This window comes from Colletotrichum acutatum (assembly GCF_030867785.1).
Source record: "Colletotrichum acutatum strain CBS 112980 chromosome Unknown BDZ83scaffold_232, whole genome shotgun sequence".
Classification (NCBI taxonomy): Eukaryota; Fungi; Ascomycota; class Sordariomycetes; order Glomerellales; family Glomerellaceae; genus Colletotrichum; species Colletotrichum acutatum.
In genome coordinates this window covers 19,089-36,924 of record NW_026849226.1, presented here as the reverse complement: position 1 = coordinate 36,924, position 17,836 = coordinate 19,089, and the positions used below count along the sequence as shown (strand labels likewise).

At 50.7% G+C, this 17,836-nt stretch overlaps 7 protein-coding genes across 7 annotated transcripts; 5 read left to right on the top strand and 2 right to left on the bottom strand.

Moving 5' to 3' along the window:
* Positions 1-1,131: 1,131 nt before the first annotated feature.
* BDZ83DRAFT_643892 (uncharacterized protein) lies at positions 1,132-1,581 on the top strand. Its single transcript, XM_060509703.1, has one exon. The coding sequence runs from the start codon at positions 1,141-1,143 to the stop codon at positions 1,309-1,311; it is 171 nt and encodes a 56-aa protein (XP_060357755.1). The 5' UTR covers positions 1,132-1,140; the 3' UTR covers positions 1,312-1,581.
* A 3,836-nt stretch (positions 1,582-5,417) lies between these two features.
* On the top strand, positions 5,418-6,460 carry BDZ83DRAFT_643883 (uncharacterized protein). Its single transcript, XM_060509702.1, has 2 exons — positions 5,418-5,470; positions 5,528-6,460. The coding sequence occupies exon 2, from the start codon at positions 5,905-5,907 to the stop codon at positions 6,379-6,381; it is 477 nt and encodes a 158-aa protein (XP_060357754.1). The 5' UTR covers positions 5,418-5,470; positions 5,528-5,904; the 3' UTR covers positions 6,382-6,460.
* Positions 6,461-8,589: 2,129 nt separating this feature from the next.
* On the top strand, positions 8,590-11,189 carry BDZ83DRAFT_643874 (cytochrome P450 55A3). Its single transcript, XM_060509701.1, has 7 exons — positions 8,590-9,323; positions 9,432-9,695; positions 9,800-9,912; positions 10,001-10,184; positions 10,297-10,455; positions 10,539-10,728; positions 10,895-11,189. Exons 1-7 carry the CDS (start codon positions 9,045-9,047, stop codon positions 11,005-11,007), a joined length of 1,302 nt encoding a protein of 433 aa, XP_060357753.1. The 5' UTR covers positions 8,590-9,044; the 3' UTR covers positions 11,008-11,189.
* Positions 11,190-11,568: 379 nt separating this feature from the next.
* BDZ83DRAFT_593960 (methyltransferase domain-containing protein) lies at positions 11,569-12,525 on the top strand (the record flags this gene model as incomplete). Its single annotated transcript, XM_060506677.1, has 2 exons — positions 11,569-11,724; positions 11,833-12,525. 2 exons carry the CDS (start codon positions 11,569-11,571, stop codon positions 12,523-12,525), a joined length of 849 nt encoding a protein of 282 aa, XP_060357752.1.
* A 249-nt stretch (positions 12,526-12,774) lies between these two features.
* BDZ83DRAFT_593962 (ribosomal protein S26e-domain-containing protein) lies at positions 12,775-13,387 on the bottom strand (the record flags this gene model as incomplete). Its single annotated transcript, XM_060506679.1, has 4 exons — positions 12,775-12,874; positions 12,910-13,034; positions 13,100-13,212; positions 13,261-13,387. Coding segments are annotated over 4 exons (465 nt in total), but the record flags the coding sequence as incomplete, so codon positions are not given.
* Positions 13,388-14,630: 1,243 nt separating this feature from the next.
* On the top strand, positions 14,631-15,155 carry BDZ83DRAFT_657986 (ubiquitin-40S ribosomal protein S27a; the record flags this gene model as incomplete). The annotated part of the gene is made up of 2 exons (XM_060511000.1): positions 14,631-15,008; positions 15,066-15,155. 2 exons carry the CDS (start codon positions 14,631-14,633, stop codon positions 15,153-15,155), a joined length of 468 nt encoding a protein of 155 aa, XP_060357750.1.
* A 176-nt stretch (positions 15,156-15,331) lies between these two features.
* BDZ83DRAFT_643851 (family 18 glycosyl hydrolase) lies at positions 15,332-17,367 on the bottom strand. Its single transcript, XM_060509700.1, has 3 exons — positions 16,728-17,367; positions 16,295-16,651; positions 15,332-16,233 (listed from the first exon to the last, which is right to left on the bottom strand). Exons 1-3 carry the CDS (start codon positions 16,913-16,915, stop codon positions 15,444-15,446), a joined length of 1,335 nt encoding a protein of 444 aa, XP_060357749.1. The 5' UTR covers positions 16,916-17,367; the 3' UTR covers positions 15,332-15,443.
* Positions 17,368-17,836: the final 469 nt, after the last annotated feature.

The window sequence follows — 17,836 nt, the reverse complement described above, 5'->3', positions numbered from 1 at the left end:
GACTACCCTACCCGAATTACCGTCATTGCTTTTGATCACAGGCAAATGTTCCGGGTGAGATACTGCATTGGGGATCTCCAGGGATATCTGCACTGCAACAGCGCCGCGTTGTAACACAGGCGACAAGGCGATATGAGGACACAGTATGTTAAAGTCACACATCTTTAACACCAGTTGGCGCACACATGGTAGAAGTGCACACGATCGGGATTACTTGCCAATATCGGCGTGATTTTTCTGCAGGTGGACGTTGGCTTTTAGGGATGTGCCAACCATCGCCCCGGGACATGGCAAGTGGGTGCGATCGCGTCGGCTGTGTGAGGGGCTGATTGACAATTGACAGCCAATCGATCTTAACTCCTAGGTTCCACTGCAGATACCTTGTCATCCGCGTGGGCCCATTGGCAAGGTCGATATTGGCATGACAATCTCCGCGCTTGAGTCCTACAGACAGTGGACGCGCATTCCCCTGCTTCCCTTGCATGCTGGTCTCGTGTGATGCAGACAGCTATGCGAAAGATATCCTGATGCGGCCGTGATTCTGTGAACATGGGTACATGCAAATGTGGAAATGGGATTTGCTGACATTGGGAGTAGCAGTGTATACTTCATGGTTCATGCTCTGGTCCAGTGCCCAACGGCCAGCGTCAAGGCCTGCAAAGCCTCGACAGTTTGGGAGCTGCGTAGACTCCGTGCCGGAACCCCGTCTCTGATGTGTATTCGGATCAAGAAAGCAAAGCCTAACCTGAAGCTGGATGAGACGCTTGTATAGGCGCCATAAAAGCTACCTTATTCAAAGAGACCAAGAACTGCGCGGCTGCGTGTGATCGGTGAACCCCGCCAGGAGATCAACATTCCAGTGCCACACCGAGCCAACAGGTCAGCAAAAACCCCCTCAAAAACCTCTCTAGGTAGCGTGCCTAGACCGTTAGCGTGTACTGCTTGTATCGCCTCACACCCTTACGGAGTAGCCTGATCTTCATACCCCGCAGTGGCGTGAGGGTGTTGTGCTCTCAACTCTAACATGCTCGATAGTGAACGTGGACGTGAACGAAAGGCTAACCAATGACAACTTTGCGGCTATAGTCCCCATTGATAGGCGATTTGTTGCCCCATTCAGCTCTTTGTATACTAACAATAATGGCCTTGGGAGCCTCTATCAGAATTCCGGACTATAAAGCCCATGTACAGCATCTAGTCATTACAAAACCGGAGCTTACAGCGGCGTGTCATTGCCAAGACCTCGGACTCTTCGCCTCGACCGAAAGGTTTTGGTTGCAAACTTCCGAGGTGACTGCCCCGTCGTGCTGACTTTCGGTTACGTCGCGCGCTAACCAACCCATGCCCTGCTCTTTAATACCGATAGCCGGATGCAGAATGAGGCACACGCGGATGTCCCACCCGGTTAGAGATTCCAAGGGTATTTGGACTACTTGACCTATCGCTGTGCCTCATTCCCGTGTAGAAATCCCAGAATTCCTAGCATTACGGCGGAATTCGTTAGCTATAGAGCGCAACCAAGAGATGAAAAGAAATTTCGCAAGGCAACCGCTGATCTGTTGACCGTAAATGACGATTCTCATATTATACGAGATCGAGAGCATAAATACGAGTGAGAAGTACGTAGGCGATATGTTTAAGCGGCGCTTAAGAGGCCCCTCACCTGAGAAAAGAATGATGGCGCCCCATATCCCAAGCGCCTGCGTGTCTCGCGCTCCATGGCAATTGAGTTCTGTTAGGTGATTAGACTCTCAGCCCTTTTCGTTGGTTTTCCAATGTCTACTGACACATGTCAAGGTTCAAAGCTGACAGAGACAGCTGAATGTGAATCGCGGGGCTGTTGTCAATCAGCTTGTGTCAGTCGAGCCCAGGTTCCAAGGCAGGAATCAGGATGAGCCTACGGGATCGCCACATCGATGGGGGAATTCTCGCCTCCATTCCATTCCTTCCTCTTCTCACTTGGTATCGTTCTAGTGAGGAGATGAGCGGAATGCTACTGCCGGCATCCCCTCAGAATCCCCCCTTCCTTGTGTTTTCTTCTTACTCCTGCATCCCTTCAGGGGTTCCGACCCATTCTAGACCATTTTGCTACCATCACGAGTGCAAAGTCTGGTTGTTGCATCGATGGACGTCGGCACGCCATAATGCAGGTGGCAGGACTTATGTATCAGTCCATGTCGGGCGCAAAGTAATAATAATAACATGCATATCCGAGCAAGGGTTCTACCCTATCGCTGCCACTGAGGCGATCTCCAGCGTACCCAGCATCCTCCTACCTATTGAAGAGCAATCCCCGATCCGAGGTCGCGTCAGGGATCTATGTACAGGGGTCTCAGCTGTAGCTCATCCAAGCCCACGCATTGAAATGGCGGTTTCCTGCCCAACAGCCCAGGCCAGTTGGGAGAGAGGGGACACTAGTTAGTTACAGGGAGATTTGGGTTACTAGCGGCACGTCCCGCAGTCTCATTACGACTCGGGGAAGACACTAGTAGTCGGATATTGAGAGGTACGTGCTTCCTCCTCATGTGCCGGGGAGCACGTCAGTTATCGTCGAGCGGATCGAGGGATGACAAGCCCAGTTGCACAATCATAAACAGGGCCCAGTGCCCAAGCTAACGTGATACTGGGTCCGACGACAAGCGCACAGAAGCCTAAAGGCACGTCGCAGCAACATCACTGATAACAAGAGAAGTTAGGCTCGGGTACAGTCTCAATTTTGTTGGGGGAGGGCTCATGCACCTGCCAGACGTTAGTCGCAAAAGTGTCGTGGAAGTTACAGACATACAGAGAAGGAATTGAATCGCTTTTGGGAGAACCCAAGATTGGATTTCACCAAGTTGAAAAAGAGGAGATGCACTGGCACATGGTGTCGCAAAAGCGAACGCTGTGCTATAGTAGGCTACAGAGGTCGCTCCTACAAAAACCCCAAATTCCTTGCAAAAAATTCTGAATCAGGTTGACATGCTAGTCGATTAGCCCCGTGGTATATCCACCTTTGTACCTTAGGTCTGTTTTCTTGATTTTCAGAACGAGGACGATACTTTTTACAGTAGCGAGTCTGCTGCGAACCAGGCGGCTACGCAACCTGACAGTCGACGCGTTCCGGACGTTGATCCGTAGCATCCCGATTCGCCAATGTAAAACGCTAGCCAGCTGTCTCCAAGACTCCCGTCTGGCTCCCCACATGTACTTCGCGGTTCTTTGCCCTGCGGGGGGGTCAATTTGCACCGCCGATCGCCAGAAGCATGCCTCAAAGCAATCCGCCAAAAGCAATCATGTTCCGACCCAACATGCATGACCAAGACCAGGGCTTGCCCCGCAGGCACTTAGCGCCTACAGCGCCTTATGATTGATTGATTGATTGATTGATTGATTGATTGATCTTATCCTACTCATTCATCAGCCGCTATTATGTCAGCAGCTATGCCCGGATAGCGGGATTTAGCTCACAGCCGACGCGTTCTAGACGTTAATCTAGAGCGCCCTACTTCACTAAATCAAAATATTAACTAGCTATCTTTAAGTTTCTTTTTTTTTCTACTTATAGTACTTACTTAGTATAATATACGATTTTTTATTGATAAAAATTATTATTTAAGCTTTATTAAAATTGCATATTTTATTTAATAATTTAGTATACTTATAATCTTAAATTAATACTGAGTTTTGATGGAATTATTTAAATTATAACTCGATTATAATTTACTTAAGAATTATAGTTTATTTAGTAAATCAATAAATTACTTTGAATGTTATTTTATATTTATTTAATATAACTTAAAAGAAGTTTACTTGAAAAAAGTTTTAATTTTTATAAAATAAGAGTTATAAGAAATAAATATTATAATAATATAGTATATAGTAAAGTTTAGTGTTTTATTTAATAAAGGTAACTAGCGCTAAAAATATTTAATAATCTTTAAATAAAAAGAAATTCTAAAGTTTAAGATATAATTAAACTTATAATATACGTTATTATTTATTATCGTTTTAATGAAATTTAATTTTTCTATTTAATTAGCTCTAACTTTTAAAAAATAAATTACGTTTGAGCTTTAAAAGCTAATTTATTATAACTAGTACAGTTATATTACGACCTAATATATATAACTAAATTAAAAGCTAACTAACTAACCTACGGCGGCTACGGTATATTATATATATAAATAAAATAGAAAGTATTTACTCCTCGTAAAATAGAAAAACTATAAGATAAGTTACGTAAAAATAAAATAAATTAAAAAATTGTTTTAAATTAAAATAATTTAATATAATTTAGGGGATAAATAATTATTATAGATTAAATTAATCGAGAATAATTTAAAAAATAAAAGATATATTTAAAAACGAGACTTATATATAATATAGACTTAAACCGGGCTTAAAAATAGACTTTTTATAGCTTTTTTAATAATTAATTTAATATTAAATTTTATAATTACTTTTAGTTATTTTTATTAAAAACCCTTTTGAATAAAACTATAATTAATTATTAAAGTTTTATTTATTTTATAATTTATAGATATAGCTTTAAAAAAGCTATTTATAACTATAATACTATTTATTTAGCCTCTATAGCCTTAATTTCTATTAATATACTTATTATAATTAGCTAGCCGCAATAGATTATTTATATAATTATATTTTAGTTATAAATTTAAGCTTAATAGAAAAAAAAATAGTATATTTAATTATATTACTATCCGTTTTATTATTATATTATATTTTCTTAAATTTTAAAATCTTTTATTTATTATTTTATTTAAGTTTTAAAAGCTCTTAAGTAGATAATAATTGGATTATAAAAATATATTTTATAAAACAATAATAATAACTATTAAATAGAATTTGCTTTATTAAAGAAATACTTTTATATTTATTTAATAAGTTATTTATTTAGGGAAAATAGCTTATTTATTTTAAAAGTATAATTCTTTTTTATATATAAATAACTATATTAAATATTACGATTTAATATATATAATAAAGCCTGGGCCTGCTCTATAGGACTTATAGTACTTACTATACTATATATATAAAAGTATAGACTAAAAATAACTTCTTTTAAAATAAAAAAAACTATAAATAAATTATATAATTATTACTATATAATAAAATAAAGAACGGATATTTATAAATAAATAGGATAGATAATTATAAAATATTAAAACGGACGACTATTTAATAAACTATTAAATAATAATAATTAAAAATATTATAAAGAATATATTTAAAAACGATATTTATATATATTATATAAATTTAAATTAGATATAAAAATAGACTTATTATATGATTGAGCGTAAGTCTATCCTATCACTGAGGGCGCGGGCATTCCCTTACTAACATAGTTTCTCCATACAGCGGACGAAGCTGTTGAGGACAGTGTCCAACTCGCTGTTTTCTATTTCGTTCATGGCGATGGGCGGTGATGAGTTTGGTGTCTTGGAAAGCAGTCACAGCTCAGTACGTACGTTTTCCCGTTGAGGCCCAGACAGAAACCGGAGTGCTAATGATCTACTCACAGACTTGGATGCTTTTATGCTTCTCGAGGAGAGGCTTTCAAGGGACTCATAATCTGGGCCGCTGGACAACAACGATTACAACGGCGACAACAACCTTGACGAACCTTCCGTCTCCAGACAGTTCTACAAACGCTCTGCCGCATCTGCACGCCCCACGGCTCAAGGATTGCTCGCCGAGCTAGCCAAGAAGCACTCTCGCTTCTGACCAGTCCTGGAGCGGATTCAACGGCACGACTGGTTGGCACGGGATATATTGTACGATCGTCACGGGCCCTACGGCGAGGCGTCCTCATCGTACCGCGAGCTTTGCCGCGATCTCCTCCAAGCCGCGTCTCGTCTGAATCCAGAGGACTCTCTTCATCTCATCTGGTGCCGCCGCATGGGCGTCTCCGAGAATCGCATACCGGGCGGGAAGCTCCGCTCGAACCGCATCATGCGCTGCTCGGTCAGGGAGTGGGATATCCCCACGGCGGCGGCCGACCTGGAGGAGCTATCGTCGTGGATCACTGAGGAGAAGCGCTTGCTCTCATCCATCCGCCACGGATCCGATGGCTCAGTCTACCGCTTCTCGGCCGCCGCGTCGTCCATCCGCTATCTAGAGTCCATCCCCGCCGCCATGCGCGCGCAGCTCCGCAAGATTGTCCTCGTGGAAGACTATCGCTCCGTGACGCATCCGGAGAGCCACGCCCGAGGCCTGATCCCTTTCTGCCGGGAGAACCCCCTCCTGCAGTTCGAACGTTGCGTGAACCTGTGGCGGGACCTCTTCCAGGTGGACAAGAGGTGGCACACGCCCCACCAGCAGTGTGAGCATCAGAACCGGGCAGTGCGAAGCCGCGTGGCAGCGGGCGTGGACTGAGTCCATGGACCGGGGCCTCGTGCTCGTCCACCCGGTGCTGGACTGATTCGAGAGGCGGGGCGAGGACGCGGGTAGGGCGGGCGTGCATCCCGTCTCCGGGGTGTACAAGTCGTACCTGGGGTACTTTTACGAGGGCCTCCCCGAGGCGATGCGGGATACCGCGCGCGGCGGCCTTCCGTCGTACGGTGTAATTTTGACGCCGGCGAGCCGTGGGACGCCGAGAAGGTTGTGCGCGCCAATAAGATGTGGACGCTGGCGCAGTGGAACGAGGGGTGGTTGCGGCACGAGCAGCTGTTTTGGGAGACGGAGGCGCCGTTGCCGGAGTGGCCGGCGCTGCTAATGGAGAACATGATTGGTTTCCTTTGCCGGACGTAAGAAGAAGAGCTGGAGGGGCCGTTGATGAGGCCGGTCCATTCCGGAGTCTCTCCAGGGGACGGGGGGGCGGTCGCACTCTTTTATTGAACGATGAAGTTATAACTTGGACTTTGGGTCTATAATTACTCATCTGGGTTCTAACGATGCTACGCCGCGGCTCGGCGTACGGTACACGGTCTGGATATCAATGTTGGCAAGACATCTCAGAGATGGTGGAATTTTTACTTGCTACTTATCTATATCCCCCCCTCCCCGTCGCCATCCTCATCAGTACTCCTTCGCGGGATATACTACTGTTCGTGATGCAGTATATCGCAACGCTCTCTTCAGCTCCCTTTCGGACGGGATGCGCTGGAATTCTTTTGTTTTTCTAACTGATTTGAGGTACTCTTCTCCGCGGTGCCGTTGTGCTTCTTCGCGTCGCCTGGATGGTGACTACATTACGTACCACAGTGCCTAAATAACTTACCTCAACCTACCCTTGTAGGTGGTGGTGCCTGGTGCACTATGAGGAGTCGCCGTTTCGCTTTTTTTTGCCTAGTGCGCGATGTACGTTGGCAAGTAAACGCAGACACGCGAGTGAGGTAAGGTAAGGAGACACGGGCCGTGTTCGGGCGCCGGGGACGGGGCTTGGTGAGATATGTTCGGGGGTCACCCAGTGTCCCACACACACCGCGGGTCCGTTCCGTCAGCCGGGGCGGGGCGGGTGCGGTTGTATGGTGGGGTGGTGTCAGGGTTTCATGGGGCCTTCTACCTTACTGTGTACCTTATGCGATTCCGTGTCATTTTTACTGGCCTGCGCTTGAGATCAAGGGACTTTGACGATTTCTGGTGCTGGTGGGGTGGTCTGATGTAGCCAGCTAAGACGGTGTCCTTTGACCCGGTTCTTCAAGTCCCCCATGAACCATTTGTTTTTCCATTCGCAACTTTGAGCCGCCAGAGTGAGTCCGTAGTGGGCCTGTTGGCGGCTGCTGACTAGCAGTACCGCCTCATGTCTCATGTTGCTAAGTTGATGCTTTACAAGGGCTGCAATACGTTGGACAACAAAGAAGGACGATGAGGAGAATAATGGAAGAAGAGGGAGTAGACAGGAAAGACATGAAACTTTTGATTCTCAACGTGTGTTACTCATGGAATGGAAACCCCTCGGCTTGGTGGTTGCCTTTGACTTCTAGTCCTTGAAGCCCAGAAAGTTCACTGCAGAGAGGAAAGATAAAATGATTACTAAATTCTTAATCTGAAGGGAATCACTTTGGGTGTGTATTTTAGGGCTAGATGGGGACACAGATTTACTCCCCTGGAACCGATCGCATACCCCGGGTCCGTCTGTCGTCATTCGGTAGTTCACGTCAATCGTCAGTACTGCAAACAGAGTTTGACTACCAAGGCATGAGATGGAGCCCCATCCCCAAGAGCCGGCGGGATGGTCGCCGAGATGCCAATCTAGGTGATAAGAAATACAAAGAGTTCATCGCAAAGAACCCTCATCCAGTCCCTCTCTTCCTCTGACTCAACACACAGTAGACTTGGCCATCACGGCAGAAGGGAACTCCAGAAAACCAACACAATCCGCGGATATCCAAAAATCCGTTGACAAATTTCGCAGCTCGGTACTCTCAGACGTCCGAGTTTTTTCCCAATACGGTAGTCCTCATGACTAGCCAGCCGGAGAATCTGACCCCACAACGCCCGATGATTCCGGGTCTCGGCGGGGCTGCGGTGGTGGGGCTGACGTTCCGAAAATTCGACAACTCCGCGGACCACCCCGGCCTCCCCCTTCCGCGGCGTTCTCGATCAGTTAGCCTCCCGCCCGCCCGCCTGTCCACCTGGCTCGCCTTGTAGAAAGCATGGTTCGTGCATCTTTTCGAATCCTTGCAAGCCATATGTGTTTAACATGCACGTTGTGACGTTGACATCAATGTAGACCTCACATGCAGCACCATGCTCTGCCTTCCCCCCCTGCAATGCGTCGACCAACCGGGTTGTCCGTATTACACGCTTTGGGCTGACGTCGGGGAGTGTCGCTCGCGATCAGACCACACTGCTCGTCATTCACGACTTTGATGGAGAGGGTCGGGATCATGAAGGGAGGTTTACTGCTCAACTGGGGACGAAAGACAGAAACAAGGAAATACATCCAAGAACTAGAATTTGGAATCGTATGGATCAATGAGAACAAGATGCAGCAAGCCCAGTCAAGAACGCAAGTATAAATACAAAAGAGTATCAACTCTCTCACAGATTTTTCACAACACTCGTGCTCTACACACAGACAAGACAAACCACTCATGTTCTCAACCTCGTTTCCTCGTCTATCTCCAACAGCGACAAAGCTCCGACGCTACTCTTCACATCATTTCCTCTCCACCCAGAAAGCAATGACGACAACCACGCCCCCAAGCTTCCCCTTCCAACGCGCTTCGGGGCTCGAACCGCCCGCAGAATACGCCCGCCTCCGCGCCACGGAACCCGTCTCGCAAGTGAAGCTCTTTGACGGCTCCCTCGCATGGCTCGCGACGAAGTACAAAGACGTCTGCGCCGTCGCCACGGATACGCGTCTCTCCAAGGTACAGTCTCGTATATCTCTATCAGCTTTTCATCCTTCCACTTCTCCTTTCCACACGTCGATGTGGACATCAAGCATCGTCGAAGGGGAGCTAACACCATGGAAACAGGAGCGCACCCGCGCAGGGTTCCCCGAGCTCAGCGCCGGCGGGAAAGCGGCGGCGGCGAACAAGCCCACCTTTGTCGACATGGACGCGCCGGCGCACATGCAGCAGCGCGGCATGGTTGAGCCGCTTTTTGTGCGGGAGCACATTGCGTCCATGAAGCCGTATATCCAAAAGACTGTGGACGATCTCTTGGATAAGATGGTTGAGCAGGGGTGCGACGAGCCGGTTGACTTGATTGATAAATTTGCCTTGCCTGTTCCGTCATATGTGAGTGTTCTTGTCACCTTATTGAGACCTGGGATCAGGGAGGAGAGCAGAACAGAGCAAGTTGTTGAAGATACTGAATGTTCCTGCTGACTGCCCTTTCTAAGATTATTTACACTATTCTTGGCGTCCCTTTCGAGGACCTCGAGTACCTCACCCAACAAAATGCCATCCGGACGAACGGCAGCGGTACCGCATCGCAAGCTCAGTCTGCAAACCAGTGCGTCCAGCTTCACGCTCCCCCGCCGCCCCCTTTTCCGATTCCCATGCCACGTTGACAGTGATGACTGACTCTGCTCGTTAACCAGAGAACTCCTCAACTACCTCGCCAAACTAGTCGACCAGCGCAACATTGAGCCCAAGGACGACCTCATTAGCAAGTTGGTCGTGGAACAGCTCAGATCTGGTCACATTGAGAAGTCGGATGCCGTGCAAATTGCCTTCTTGCTGCTCGTTGCTGGTAATGCGACGATGGTGAACATGATTGCGTTGGTGAGTCGCCCGTCTCTTCCCGTCCTCCCGTCTTGACTTTTTGAGAGTCTATTATTCTTGGAGCGAACACGCGTGTTGTAGTCCACGATTCAACTAACACCCAGTGCCTCAGGGAGTCATCGAACTCTTCCGGAACCCAGCTCAACTCGCCCAACTGAAGGCCGACCCGTCGCTCGCCCTGGCCTTCGTCGAAGAGCTGTGCAGGTACCACACCGGCTCCGCCATGGCGATGAAGCGGGTGGCCAAGGAGGACATTGTACTCGGTGGCAAGGCAAGTACCACATTCGGCTACCTAAGTCTTTTTGCCAGGTCCTTACGGGTTTTGGAAAGGAAGAGGCTGACCATTTCACGTAGACCATCAAGGCGGGCGAGGGCATCATCGCCTCAAACCAATCCGGCAACCGAGACGAGGACGTCTTCCCTGACCCGAACGTCTTTGACATGCACCGGGCCCCGGACCCGAACCACGCGCTGGGGTTCGGCTTTGGGCCGCATAGGTGTATTGCCGAGCCGCTTGCGCGCGCGGAGCTCGAGACAGTCTTTGGTGAGCCTCTACTTCTCTTATCGCCATTCATATCCTACAGGTTCTTATGGCCGTACATGGTACTTGAGCATGGTGCATAGAAATAAACTTTCCCGTTTACGACTCATTCCTCATCTCCATCCCTCAGACTCTTCCAGCTACACCGAGCTAATACATCCTATCACAGCAACGCTGTTCCAGAAGCTCCCCAGCCTGAGAATCGCCGTGCCCATCCCGGATATCGAGTATACGCCCCTGCACAAGGATGTCGGAGTAGTCAAGTTACCAGTGGCATGGTGAGCAGTGACGTGGATGACAACATTATTGGAGGGAATTCAAAACGGGGGTGGGCGGCGTAGGTTAGACGGTGTTAAGGCCACAAGCCGAAATCGCCTTCGATCGAACCTTTTCGTAGAAAGCTCGGTAGTTTGAAATATCACATCTCTTCTCTTCTCTGAGACTTAGCAAGAAGCTCCTTCCATGTGAAATCGAGGTGAAAGCGGGGAGTTTGAAAGCCAAGACATCAGACGATCGGGAGGGAGGGGGCAAAGCAAAGTTCACCAGTTCGCAAAGAGGCGAGCACGATCCGGGTGCGCCGGTGAAACGCGGCAATAAGTAAAGTAACGGCCACCGTCGTCCCAATGTTGAAGCTTGACGGAGCCGAATTCGGCGAATTTGGATTTTAGAGTGAGTAATTGCGAGAGGTTTTGAGTTGCGAGATTGCCGTCGGGATGGTAAGCTGTGCTCCTTAAAAGGAGCTGCCTGACACGAGAGGTGGGAATGGTGCCTATGTCAAGTGCTGCTTGAGCAATATATCTTGATTATAACACTACTACTACTACTTCACAAGCTATGAACGAAATGCAAGTCGCAAACAGCCAAATCGTCGTGGGAGACAGGAGCAAGGCGGCTCCATGGTACTCCGTCGAGGCCCAAATCTCCGCCGAGGCGCGCAAGATGCTCGAGGAGTACGCCGGTATCCCGCCAGCCGAAGTCAGAGACCACGTCGTCGCCATGGTATGTCTTCTCTTTCTCTCCCTTTCCCTTCCCTCTGCCCCTTGGCCCCTTCTCACAGCACAAGACATGCTGGGACATTGCTTGATACTCACATAATGCCATCCACAGCGCGACAAGATCTGGGAAGTCTTCCCCTACCCCTGCATCGGCGAATTCCACTTCCTGGACTTCAACCTCGCCCACCGCCCAGGCTACCCGCAGCTCCTCGCCCGCCTCCAGGACAACCCGTCCGCGCGGCACCTCGACATCGCCTGCTGCGTCGGCCAGGATCTCCGGCGCCTCGTCCACGACGGCGTCGCCTCGTCCAAGATCGTCGCCGTCGAGCTGGAGCAGGGCTACATCGACGCCGGGTACGAGCTCTTCCGCGACCGGGGCAGGCTCGAGACGCGCTTCGTCAACGCGGACATGCTGGACGACGGGGACGCGCGGCTGAACGCCATGGAGGGGACGTTTGACACCGCGCACCTGGGCCTGTGTCTGCATTTGTGGACGCGGGAGCAGCAGATGGTTGTGCTGAGGCGGGTCATTCGGTTGTTAAAGAAGGAGCCTGGGGTGATGATTGTGGGACATGCTGCTGGTCATGCTGATGGGATTGAGTTGAAGGGGGTTTGGGATAAACCTGCGTTGAGGCATAACTTGGAGACGTGGGAGAAGATGTGGGCTGAATTGTCGGAGCAGACTGGGAGTAAGTGGAAGCTTAACACGGTCGTCTCTGAGCAGATTGGGACTCGAGGGATTGAGAGGCCCAGCTGGTGGGGAAGCGACATGAGATTTGTCGGCTTCGAGCTTACAAGAGAGTAGATAGATGTCGCAAGTCTCAACAGGCGAATCAAACACTAGAACATGTGGCACGTATTGCAGGGAGCGAGAGAACAGTGTCATGAGGCATTTCCTTTGCTAGCCTAGGGCCATGGCCCGATTCCCATAGATGAACATCATCATAAAGCCCAATCCGGTTCCCAAACCATGCCTGAAAGGAGAACTTTTTCATCCACTGCTCGTCATTGCAAACACCTGAAACACCGAGTACCCGAGTAGAGAAACAACTCTTTAGGCCTTGGGGGTGTTGGGGACGATCTTCTTGCCATCCTTGTTGTAGCGGACGCGGGGAGGGGGAGCACGGTTGCGGCGGCCCACGACGGAACGGACACTGGGAGAACAAGTCAGCATTGAGAGGTCTTTCACAAGGCCCGAGAGCAACCGTCAGGTCGGTAATCAACCTCCCGCAGACGGGGAGGGACTGCGTCGCCGAGGTGCAGGGCACGGGGGATATGGGAGCTTCGAGTAGCGCCAAGGTTCTTCTGTAGCGCCTGCGCGCCGCGGTCATGGTGTGAACCAGACCAACGGTTTGCAGTCGTCGCTCCCGCGGACGAACGTACCGGACAATCTTGCCGTGAATGGCGCAAGAGACACAGTACTGCAGCTTCAGGTACATCTTGGGTACGGTGTACTCCGCGAAGACGGAGGCGTCAGAGATATCACCTGATACTTGTTAGTCTTGTATGCATGGTGAGAGAAGGAAGGAGTAGGGCATACGGATGGCAGCAGACTCGACCATGTTGCGGATGGTGAAGCGCTTGATCGCCTTATCCTTGGGCGTGCATCGCGAGCAGTTGCTGCAGCGGATGGGCTTGACGTGGCCGCGGCCCTTCTTGTTGCGTCCGCTGTAGGAGGGGAAACCAAGTCAGTAATCGTGCTCGTTGAGGGGTATCATTGCACATGTGCCATTCTGGACCCTCAGTCGCCGGCGTCGTCGAACAGGTTCATGATATCGGGATACCGTTGTCGACGGCCGGGACGTGAGGGTAGAGAGGCACCAGTGAAGCGCGGTGTATGGGGCGGATGAGGAGGGTATCGTCGTACTTGTTCTTTCTCTTCTTGACCATTTTGGCGACGTCTGACTGTGTGTTAGTAGATCCGTGAAGAAGAGGAAAAAAGAGAAGAGGGAAAAGGGGTATATCAATTGCGAGGAGACGTACTTGATCTTTTCTGGCTTGCTGAGTCAAAAAATCGCAATTGGTGGGTTCGACCAGGGCGCGAATTGGTTTTGACGTGCCTTGGAAAGGGTGGTGGAGGCTGCGTGCGAGTGAGGGCTGGTCCAGGGCTGGAGAGTGCGGTACGGAGAACTGGTGCTTGTGGACCCACTTCTGGAAAAATCCCACTCTGGAATTTTAGGCGAGGATGCACTTTACGCGGGCAGGTCGTCTCAGGCCTGCAGTACGTATCGTATTTCGCACCACACATTCGATTTCCAGACCTGATATTTGGCCAATTAAATCTCACAAAGATCACGTGGACTCGCTAGTTTTCCAGGTCTCGCAAACCCCCCCACCCGGTCCACCCAGCGCCTGCGCAGGACGGATTTACCGTGCGCTGCGACAGACGGCAGTCGTTTCCTTTTAATTTTCCCTCATCCCCAACTCGAACCCATCTGAGGATCTGCTTAGGAAGGCAATAGACATATTGTCGAGGTACGTCTGAAGATGCTTCTGCTCCCTCTTTGTTGGCCTTGAGCCCGTTACACCTCTTCTTCTCCCTTCGTTTTCCGGCATTTCGTCTTTCGACGAGTTGTGGACTCCTTTTCCGCTGTCGCCTGCCACTCGAATCTCGCAAGGCGCAATCGCGAAATCGACAGCGTCTTTCGAGAGTCATCGAGAGGGCGCAATGGAAGGGGTCAGAGTCTTTTGGCAGGGTTGAACGACGTGCGAGCGAGCCCGTCGAGCCTGTAAAATTGCTTCGCCGAATGCTTAATCGCCGCCGCCACCCACCAAAGCCATTCGACATCCAACTCTGCCGGAAACGAAAGGAGAAGAGGAGGAGCATCGAGGGAGACGGACAGCAATCTTTGCTATCCACCCAGACCTTCGAGGCATCTGATTCTAACATTCCGTGACAAGTAGGCAATCATGCAGATCTTCGTCAAGACCCTGACGGGCAAGACTATCACCCTTGAGGTGGAGTCGTCCGACACCATCGACAATGTCAAGTCCAAGATCCAGGACAAGGAGGGCATCCCCCCCGACCAGCAGCGCCTGATCTTCGCCGGAAAGCAGCTCGAGGACGGCCGCACCCTGTCCGACTACAACATCCAGAAGGAGTCCACCCTCCACCTGGTCCTGCGCCTGCGTGGTGGTATGGCCAAGAAGCGCAAGAAGAAGGTCTACACCACCCCCAAGAAGATCAAGCACAAGCGCAAGAAGACCAAGTTGGCTGTCCTCAAGTACTACAAGGTCGACTCTGATGGCAAGATCGAGCGCCTTCGCCGCGAGTGCCCCTCCGACACCGTACGTTCCCTCTTTGATCTTTTCACACATTGGTTCCTAATACTAACTCGCTTCCAGTGCGGTGCCGGTGTTTTCATGGCCGCCATGAACGACCGCCAGTACTGCGGCCGCTGCCACCTCACCTACGTCTTCGACAAGAAGGAGTAAACTTTCTCTCTTGTTTCACGGGCGCGAGGTTACGGAAAACAAAAAGCGACAGTTCTGGGAGGATCGGTTCAGGGTTAGCATTCTAGTCGGCAGAAAGCCGCACACAAAACGGGGGCGTTGATGTACACATCACTGGCTGGCAATGACGATGCAATTTCATGACACTATGACCATTCTCTCACTCTTTACTTTCCATCATGATCTGTGACGCGAATTGATGTTGCAATGTATAACTGTTGTGATGTCTGTAACCCTTTTGATTCGTGACTTGTTCTACCTATCGACACCTCAACCTGCGAATCCGTTCCGCAAATTGTCGTACTTGGTCTCGGGATACGTCAGACAGTTATCCCGCCGCAGCAATCCATGCGGACCACCAAACGTATGAACGACGTTCCCAATCAGCGACTCGTGCCCAGGCTTATCAGCACTGCTCTCCCACCACATGGCACCACCCAGACCCCATCCCCGAACATACTCAGCCTTCTTCCTTGCCATGTGCACCGTATCATACGTAACCATCTTCCTCTTCCCTGCATCATACGAGTAACTCGCACCCGTCTCCTCGTCATGATACTCTTGCGCGCCAGGCATCGGCAACACCTTGTAATCAAACACGCCATTCTCCCAGCTCCCCTCCCCAACACCAGAATACGGCGTGCCAGGACCGTCAGTATTTTCGAAGGCGCGGCCGTACAGCGGCATCCCCAGAACAATCTTGTCCGGGGACACGCCGTGGGAGGTGTAGTGCGCCAAGGCAGCGGCGGTGCTGAACGGCGTCGAGCGCGGGTTCTGCCGGCACGGCTGGAGGTTGGCCTGGTGGCCGGCGGTGGTGTCCCAGGAGCCGGCGTAGTCGTAGGCCATGAGGTTCCAGAAGTCGAGGAGGGGGTCCATGGCGGGGAGGTTGAGCTTTTGGTAGTTCTGGGCGCCGGCGGGGCAGGCGACTGTTAGCTCGAAGTGGTACCACTCTGGCAGCGTCGAGGCGTAGTTGTCCATGGCGGAGCGGACGGCCTGGAGGAGGGCGACGAAGTCGGAGGCTTCGGAGGGGGTTTGGGGGTATTCCCAGTCAATGTCGATGCTGTCATGTTTGTTAGTCGGTTGTATCTCTGAGGAGTGGGAGGGTAGGGATTTTAACGTACCCATCAAAGCCCAGATTCTTGATGAGGTCGACGCAGCTGCGGGCAAAGGTATCGCGGCCCTGGGGCGTGCTGGCGGGGGCCTTGAAGTTGGACGAGTAGGTCCAGCCGCCGACGGACAGGAGGATCTTGAGGTTGCGGTTGCGGCGCTTGAGGAGGTTGAGCTGCTTCATGCAACCGTAGAGGTTTGTCCCGACGTCGTTCCAGCTGTCGCCCTCCCAGTGGATGTCGGTATCGGCCCAGCCGTCGGTGAGGTGGACCTCGCCCGTGTCGGAGCGCACGTTGGCGAAGGCGTAGAGGATGTGGGTGAGGTTCTCGACGGGGAGGTCTTGGGGCCGGTGCTTGCGGGCGTAGATTGCCCTGTGAGCCCAATGATGTTAGTTCCATTATGTCCCAGGAGATGCTCCCAAAGCTGGGAGAACGGCTGATGACGTACCAGTTGACAAAGTAGGCTACCGAGCGAAAGCCTTGCACTGGACCGCCGCCCATTGTGACTGTGGTGTTTGATTGGAAAAAGGGGATAGGTAGGCGTGTAAAGAGGTTCGTGTAGGTGTGTGTCAGGAAGATGGTGGTCAAGAGGACTATGGCAGAGGTAATGAGGGTCGTCGAGCGTGCGAATTGCATACAGGACAGACGAGGTTCGTTGCCAAGATATTGACCGTGAGAGAAAGGAATGTGTATAGACAGCAGGTCGGCAGGAGGGAGGTAAGACGGTTCTTATTGCTGGCTGGAGGTGTTTGTCACTGGTAGGCCAGCTCAGGTTTATGCAAGGTAAGGTGAGGTAGCTCAAGGATAGCGGCAACGGTGATGCAGCTTGTCCCGGGACTTGGAATGAATGGCCCCGCGTTGGACAAATCCAATGGCCCCTGGGTCACAAATACGAGTGCGACACTGCCCCTCCTGGATCCCCTCTATTCCCAGCTGTGCCTGTGCATCCCGGGCTCTGTATGGATGCCGTGGGTGGTTGACCCCAATATGCGGCGCAATGCTGCGCGCTGTTACTGGAGCTTGGAGCTGGATGAGGCGCGAGTTGTCGTCAGCTCCCATAGCTGGCTCCCCTCCTGTGTGGCTTGAGCTGGCAACCTAAACGTCACTCTGGCAGAGCCACGGCTTGTGGCTGGGCAAGGACTAGTCTACATTTGTGCTGCACCTCTATGGCAGCAGGTAATAATAGGTACCTTACTTTACCTTGGTTGGACTCTCGCTTCGCTGAGCAGGCGGATGATCTGCAAGGACAAAGTACGTTATTGCAAAGTGCGACGCTGAAAGACATCTGAGGGTTGCCTCCCATTGTAGCGCGTGTTATGTAAGGTAACGGAACAAGCGAGCTTAGGTAATGGTCTCGCATAGGCCCCCGGCACCTCTTGATTTTCGCATGTGGAGAGCACATGTCTGGGCCGTCCCCTCTCCCCGTTAAGCACCGGCACTTCCGTGCTGTGGTGGGCGGGAATGGGCTGCCAACGGGATGTCGGAGACGGTGACAGACCGCCTGGATCGTCATGGGATGGCCCCAAAGTGCGGGTGGACGGTCCACGACATGGGACG

Excerpts from the sequence above, each read along its gene's own strand:
- BDZ83DRAFT_643892 (XM_060509703.1), top strand. The coding sequence starts at position 1,141 with ATGGCCTTGGGAGCCTCTATCAGAATTCCGGACTATAAAGCCCATGTA.
- BDZ83DRAFT_643874 (XM_060509701.1), top strand. The coding sequence starts at position 9,045 with ATGTTCTCAACCTCGTTTCCTCGTCTATCTCCAACAGCGACAAAGCTC. Across the intron at positions 9,913-10,000 it reads CAAGCTCAGTCTGCAAACCA|AGAACTCCTCAACTACCTCG; the intron begins GTGCGTCCAGCT and ends CTCGTTAACCAG. Across the intron at positions 10,456-10,538 it reads ACATTGTACTCGGTGGCAAG|ACCATCAAGGCGGGCGAGGG; the intron begins GCAAGTACCACA and ends CATTTCACGTAG.
- BDZ83DRAFT_643851 (XM_060509700.1), bottom strand. The coding sequence starts at position 16,915 with ATGCAATTCGCACGCTCGACGACCCTCATTACCTCTGCCATAGTCCTC. Across the intron at positions 16,652-16,727 it reads GTAGCCTACTTTGTCAACTG|GGCAATCTACGCCCGCAAGC; the intron begins GTACGTCATCAG and ends TTGGGCTCACAG. Across the intron at positions 16,234-16,294 it reads AAGAATCTGGGCTTTGATGG|CATCGACATTGACTGGGAAT; the intron begins GTACGTTAAAAT and ends CAAACATGACAG.
- BDZ83DRAFT_643883 (XM_060509702.1), top strand. The coding sequence starts at position 5,905 with ATGGGCGTCTCCGAGAATCGCATACCGGGCGGGAAGCTCCGCTCGAAC.